Here is a 7,124-nt window from a genome sequence, read left to right as displayed (position 1 = left end):
GATGGTCTTATAATAAGTTTTCCAAGAGAACATGCTTTACATTGAAACTTATTATTCTGAAAGATCTTCTGGTCTTTCAATGGATGACCATGTGTATTTTCTATAATTCTTCGCATCATTGTTGAACCAGGATGTCCTAATCGATCATGCCAATTGGTTAATATTGAAGAATTATCAATTACCATGTTTGATTCAATGGGACGTATATGTGTATAATGCAATCCAGTAGGGAGCATTGGTAGTTTTTCAATCACATATTTCTTTCCTGATTTATATGTGGTAAGACACATATATTTCTCATTCCCTTCATTCATTGTTTGAGTATCATACCCATGGGAATATATATCATTAAAACTCAACAAATTTCTTTTCGATTGTGGTGAATATAAAGCATCATTGATCAAAAATTTTGTACCATTAGGTAACAAAAATTGTGCTTTACCACATCCTTTAATCAAGTNTAAATATAACACATATCATAATTGTACAATAAAACATTATCATATAAATACATGAAAAATAAATTATTGTACATTTATATTCTACCACTATATTGTTCATTTTCAGAGAAATCATTGAGAAAATCTGCAGCATCAATATTGTTCATTTCTATCCCACCAACATATTGATCATTTCCAGAGAAATCATTCATAAAATCAGCAGCATCAAAATGAGTTGAATCACTCAAACGGTCACTTCGCTCAGTGAAGTTGATCTCTTTTTCTTTCCCCTTTATCGATTCTTTATAGAGCTTGCAAAGGTGCTCAGGGGCTCGACAAATACGAGACCAATGTCCTGGAGTGCCGCATCTGAAACAAGAACTTTCAAATCTTTTCGAGTGATTTTCATTAACACTCATGTTCTCATGATGCCTTTTCTATGGGTGGTTCGTGACGCCCTTTTCAGATGAGTTATAAAAATAACTATCTCTATTGTTTTCAAAACCACGGCCTCGACCACGACCACGACCAATTCCACGTCCACGACCATGACCTCGACCTCGACCAAAACCTTGTCTTTGAATTTGATTTTGGTTTCCAGGGTGAAATTCATTTTTACTTACAGCATTTACTTCTGGAAATGCTGATGATCCCCAGTGGGTCGGGACTAATGATTTCTCATTAGTAGCTCGTTGTTTTTTTCCGTCACAAGATGACAGGCGATGAGCTCAGAATATCTCGCAAATCCACGTACTCTATATTGTTGCTGTAAAGTTATATTTGATGCGTGAAACGTGGAAAATGTTTTTTCAAGCATTTCCGATTCTGTGACCACATGTCCACAAAATTTTAGCTGCGAGATTATTCGATACATCGCTGAATTGTAATCACTAACTTTCTTAAAATCTTGGAATCTTAACATATTCCATTCTTCACGGGCGGTCGGAAGTATAACTTCCCTTATATGTTCAAATCTTTCTTTCAAGCCTTTCCACATAGCCATGGGATCTTTTTCGATGAGATATTCACATTTTAAACCTTCATCGAGATGTCGACGCAAAAATATTATAGCTTTTGCTTTTTCTTGTGATGAAGATATACCATTTTCTTTAATGGTCTCGCTTAGACCCAATGACTCAAGATGCATTTCTACATCGAGAGTCCATGGCATATAATTTTTCCCCGTAATGTCGAGTGCAACAAATTCGAGCTTTGTCAAGTTTGACATGGTGGTAGTAAAAAAAATTATGATGCATTTTATTAGTTATTGAATATTGCAATACAAAGTAATGGATAAACAACAAATAAAATCATTCGTAAAAATAAAGAAAACACATGAGGAGGATATTCTTCGATAAGTACAAGATTCGTGAGTATTATAACCAAAATAATTAAAAATAACTTTGTGAAATCCATCTTCTTTTTTCTTCAAAAATTTGATGAAGAATAATTTTAAAGAAGAAGAGAAAGTTGGAGTGATTGAATGTGTTTGTGAGATCATATTTATAGGGCAAAAACTAGCCGTTTTGTTACCGTTTATGACCGTTGGTGTACAAGAAAATAAATGTATGTATTTGTATAATTTTATGGTAATAATATGGTGTATATAATATTAGTAATGTTTTAAATAATTATGTATATCATATCACAATATTATAATGAGGTGTCATAAGATATTTTGTTTAAAAACCTTATAGACTTTTATACTTGTCGTATCCCTTACCGGGAGTGTGGGATGTCGTCTTAACATCCTCCCAGGATTTATAACAAGTTTTTTGAAAAATTTATTTTTATTATTTATAATAACATTATATTATATAGTAAATATATAAACAATAAATAAATAAACAATAAAATAAATATTATTACTTTTGTTACTTTTTTCTTCTGTTTTGGAGCTTGGAAAAATATGGAGGACTTTTAGAGCTTCGTGCTGATAACGTGTTGTGAAAAAGTAAAAATTTACGGTAAAAAGTAAAAATCTCAAACTCTCAAAATTATCACACTACACACTTTATAATATTTTTCTCTCAACTCAATTGTGATTTTCTTCACAAATGAGAGATCTATTTATAGAAAATTTTTACAAATAATCCAAAAATAAATTACATCATTACCTTCATCATCACACACAAATTTCAATATTCAACACCTAATTTTATCTAATTTTCAACATTCAAATATTCAATACACACATTTTAAATATTATTTTTCAACATTTATATGTAACATTTATGAACCAAAAATACGAGGGAGAAGAAGCATGATTTAAGAAGGGATGGAAGAGTAAATTCGTGTAGGCCATTCATTCAAGTCGACAAAAACATGCTTTCACAAGTACTAACTACGGCCGGACAGCTGTTTAATCTCAGCTTGAGATAAATCCGGCGCATGTCATCGCTGAGCACAAACCCACCAGATTGCTTCCACTTGTATCCGGCAGTGATGGCCTTGCCGAATCTCGGCTCGTTTTCTTCTCCCGCGGTCTCCAATGCCATATGTTCCCCCGACGACCCGAATAAGAAGATCCGAAAGCCCTACACCATCACCAAGTCGCGCGAGAGCTGGACGGAGCCGGAGCACGACAAGTTTCTTGAGGCACTACACCTGTGAGTTTGAAGTTTAAACTCCGTTTTTCGCATCAAAGTTTCGCCGTTTAGTGTTTGAATATGAAATTAGGGTTTTTTGTGTGTGTTTGGTGTTTGGCGAGGGATGCGGTCTCGTTGTTAGGATTATGTCGGATTGAAGGTTGCGGTTTGTGCAGGTTGCATTAGTGTTTATGAATTGTATGCTGTGGATGTGAATTGGATTCACCTGAATTGGGAACTTTGATTTCAGAATGTTATCAGTTTTGTGAAATTTCATTCTTTTATTGCCTGTGGTTTGAATTACGGTTCAACATTTTTGAGATGAAGTGAGTTCAAATGAAGTAGTTTCTCAGCTAAATTACCCAATTATTTTGCCTTCGTCAGAAAGTTCACCCATCTCTTGATTTGCTCCATATCTTCGAATTAGAATTATAGACTTGCGGGCATTTCCGGTTTCCTGATTAATTGTAATGAAACAGAATTATGGGATTATATGCCCTTATATTTAAGGATGAGAGTTGCTTCACTACATTGTCATTGTCTACCGTAGCTGTTTCATACTTTTAGACTTTAGTTTAGTCCGTTTTGGTGCAATTTCCGGATTATATTTGTTTTTGCTGATAACAGTTTTGATCGTGATTGGAAGAAGATTGAAGCATTTGTGGGATCAAAGACTGTCATTCAGGTTATTTTCTATCTTCAGCTAGCCTACATATGCCACAGCTCCACTTGATTGTTTTCTAAGGCCAATGGTACGCTCATTATTTCCCCCGTTGCTTCTATATTCCTCCTGGACTATTTTTCAGAAGTTTTTGGTGTAAAAGTCGCTGTTGCAGTCTCTTTAAGAACGGACTCTAATATATTGGACATAGGCTCAAGAGTCTCAAGCCCATGGAAGAATCTAGATGTGTGAGGGAAAGGGAATATAATGTGGGAGTTGTAGCTTATTGGTGGCATTCTTTTAACCTGTTTACTTGAGTTTTTACTAGCTTAGCTAGGGTAAGGTGGAGAGAACAGCTATACAGAGGATAACTCTGGGTTATATCTTTTTATACTTCAATACTCAATTTGCAGTTTAGTGGCTTCTTTTTGCTCTGTTCATCCACATTCCATTGACAAATTATTTGAGGAGTGCAACAGATGCTTATTTCCTTTCTTGTTTGAAGGTTGAGAAAAGTTTTGGACTTTTGGTTTTTATGCAAGTTCATTCTTTCTAGGTTTAATAGACAAATTAATTTTTTTTTCCTCAGCTGAAATTATTTTAGTTTTGTTGTTTATACTGACTCTGGTTTTTCATATCATTGGCATAATGAGTCCAGAATATATGTGTTGGTCATCGAACAAAATTTTCTAACATAGTTATGGCTAATAGTAATATTTTGCTACAGTGGAATTTAAAACAAAAGAGGGTTGACACTTTTGTAGATTCGTAGCCATGCGCAGAAATATTTTCTGAAAGTTCAAAAGAGTGGAACAAATGAACATTTGCCTCCACCTCGGCCAAAAAGGAAAGCTGCTCATCCCTATCCACAAAAAGCATCTAAAACTGGTATGATTTTTCTGTTCAACTGTGAGTTGTGGCATGCCTGAAGCTGGAAGGTATCATAGCTTAAAAATTGACTTGATATATTTTTAGCTCCGGCAGTCACACAAGCAGTATCAGCTTTCCAAGCATCCCCTGCTGTTCCTGTTCCTAGATTTGGAAGGAGGCCTGATTCTTCATCATTGTTGAAGCACCCTGATGCTGCGGTGCTCGATCATAACTGGACAGACAATTCTGCGCACACTACTAGTTTGTCACCTGCAACCAGAGGTCCATTACTTTTTGTTGCTTATCTAAAAGGTTTTTCTATTGCTTTAGGCTTGGGTATTGATAGAGAGGTTCAAATACCTGTTGTGTTGCAGATGATGTAAAATTTGCTGCCCAGTCACTACCCAGTAATTACTATTGCAGCAGTAATGAGAGCACTCCACGTACAAGACCAACAGGTGAGAAAACAGAAAATATTGATATAGAACTGCAAGTGAATTGTGATTGATGCCTGTGTTATATTGGGCTTTTGTTTCATTATACATCGACTGAGTCTATCTTGGTTAATTCTCGAATATCTTGTGAAATTCATTTGCTTATTTCAGTTGGTGGTGTGTATTACTCTGAAATTCTTGCACTGCCTGATGTCTAAGTCATTGTATTTTCCTAGATCCAAAGTACTTGTTCCTTTTGACTTTGAGTTTAGTAATTCCTTTTTATAGATTGATTGCTTTCTGTGGTAGTGATTATCCTCTGTTTCTTCTGTTATTCCTCACCTTTGTGTCATACATTCTGCATTTCCTTTGAACTTGTTTTCTTTTAATATAACGGGTCTAAGCTTTTCATTATCACGTCTGTCATGTCTGAATATAATTAATAACTTATTGATTATATGGGATCCATTGACCTAGTGGTACCGATACCAACTTTAAACTGATGCCTTCAGTTGCTTATTACCCTTTATTTCTGTCTTATGCAGTTCTTCCTGATTTTGCTCAAGTTTACAGCTTTATAGGAAGTGTCTTTGATCCTAATGTGACGGACCAATTGCAGAAATTGAAGAAGTTGGACCCAATTGATATTGAAACAGTATGGCTTTATTTTTACATAATTGAAGTTACTGTTTTGATAAGTGAATATGAAAAAATCCATATCGATATACCATCCATCTGCATATCATATAAAATGTTAAAAAGAAGTCACGAGTGACACTTTAAATTGGGAACAGAAAATTGAATTTTTGATGTTCATCTTCTTTACGATAACATGTCTCTTCAACTCATTCATTCCCTCAATCATCCTGCCCCCCTCCCCACCATAGAGAATACTATCATCTTTGTCAAATCTTCCAAAATCAATGCTCTAATTTTTTTGTGAATGCCTTGGCCTCTTACAATCTCTTGGAATCTTGAACAGGTGTTATTGTTGATGAGAAATCTATCCATCAATCTGGCCAGTCCTGATTTCGAGGATCATGTAAGTGCTAATTTGTTACGAGAACTGTAGCATTTGGTTCAACACTAGTTTATCATGCAGTCTCTCCTGCCATCTCTACTATTTATACTGTCTTCTTTTGGTTTCTATTATAAATTAATCTTCAAGTTGTAAGATGTACATGCCATTTTTGCCATGAATTCATCTCCATCTTTCCATGAAGGTTTGGATTATGGTACAATGAGCTGGTGAAATTTTTTACTGATTATCACTTGACTATTGCAGAGAAGGTTACTTTCATCGTACGAGATCGACTCTGAGAAAGATAGTGCTTATGATGTAATTGATCACATCCTTGGTAGTGAATCCGAGGATGCAACCTAATTTATGATGGCATTGGTGTGCTTATATTCCCCTTTGGCCATTTTAGGAGTGAGGTGCACCATGAACCCATTTTAGGAGTGAGGTGCATTCATCTCATCAGTTGGATGTCAACTCTCTTTGATGTCAGAATAGGGGCAAACTTTTGGAGATCCCCCACTCCGTAGAAAAGTTTTCAATATTGTGTATTTGTTTGTATTGTTTCTCATCACAAATTTTGTTTCTTTGCTTTGTATTTAATATTTATGTACATATTGTAACGTACATGTAAATTATTTTTGTCTATAAATACAAATTTTGCCTTGGTGTTGTAGTTAAATCGATGTGTTCAATTAGTTTGATTGTACCAACAGGCAGGTTTCAAGAAAATAGGCGACATGCTACGTCGCCATCCCTGGGGTTCGATTTTATGACCTGAAGGCAACTGAGAAATAATTGTTAAAGCACCTCCTCGGTGGATTTCGTGGTAAAGTGCACCTTTAGCGGTTTTTTAGTTGCTTCCCTCGTGGTATGCTTCCTTCGTGGTAGTATGTTGAGGGAGCATCAAAGGGTCCAATTTTATTTTTGGGGATGTGCAGTCCATAAGATTGAGTAATTTGAAATTCTTCCATTGAATCATCTTTTCAAATCCAAATCATTCTATACAAATCTACTGCACTGGCAAAACATTTGGCCTTGAATCACGAAGCAAAAAGCGTATGCAAACACGTACTATTGTAGGTTTTCTTTATACATTTCATTTTCCGATCC

At 35.3% G+C, this 7,124-nt stretch overlaps 1 protein-coding gene across 2 annotated transcripts; it reads left to right on the top strand.

The window, feature by feature from the left end:
- Positions 1-2,676: 2,676 nt before the first annotated feature.
- Positions 2,677-6,693, top strand: LOC140983511 (protein REVEILLE 6-like). 2 transcript variants are annotated; one of them, XM_073450592.1, is made up of 8 exons: positions 2,677-3,049; positions 3,656-3,713; positions 4,454-4,577; positions 4,665-4,841; positions 4,934-5,017; positions 5,539-5,648; positions 5,976-6,035; positions 6,279-6,693. In XM_073450592.1, exons 1-8 carry the CDS (start codon positions 2,832-2,834, stop codon positions 6,375-6,377), a joined length of 930 nt encoding a protein of 309 aa, XP_073306693.1. In that variant the 5' UTR covers positions 2,677-2,831; the 3' UTR covers positions 6,378-6,693. The 2 variants fall into 2 exon arrangements, with proteins under 2 accessions (XP_073306693.1, XP_073306694.1); XM_073450593.1 differs by having other exon boundaries at positions 2,679-3,049; positions 4,674-4,841.
- The last annotated feature ends 431 nt before the right edge of the window (positions 6,694-7,124 follow it).

The sequence above is a fragment of the Primulina huaijiensis genome, chromosome 8, assembly GCF_012295235.1.
Source record: "Primulina huaijiensis isolate GDHJ02 chromosome 8, ASM1229523v2, whole genome shotgun sequence".
NCBI classification, from domain to species: domain Eukaryota; kingdom Viridiplantae; phylum Streptophyta; class Magnoliopsida; order Lamiales; family Gesneriaceae; genus Primulina; species Primulina huaijiensis.
The sequence above is the reverse complement of the archived record's forward strand: the minus strand, read 5'-3'. Positions and strand labels throughout refer to the sequence as shown.

Bases quoted from the DNA above. Each gene is read 5' to 3' on its own strand.
- LOC140983511 (XM_073450592.1), top strand. From the start codon at position 2,832: ATGTCATCGCTGAGCACAAACCCACCAGATTGCTTCCACTTGTATCCG. The intron at 3,714-4,453 runs GTTATTTTCTAT...ACACTTTTGTAG, and splicing joins GATCAAAGACTGTCATTCAG to ATTCGTAGCCATGCGCAGAA. The intron at 5,649-5,975 runs GTATGGCTTTAT...AATCTTGAACAG, and splicing joins ACCCAATTGATATTGAAACA to GTGTTATTGTTGATGAGAAA.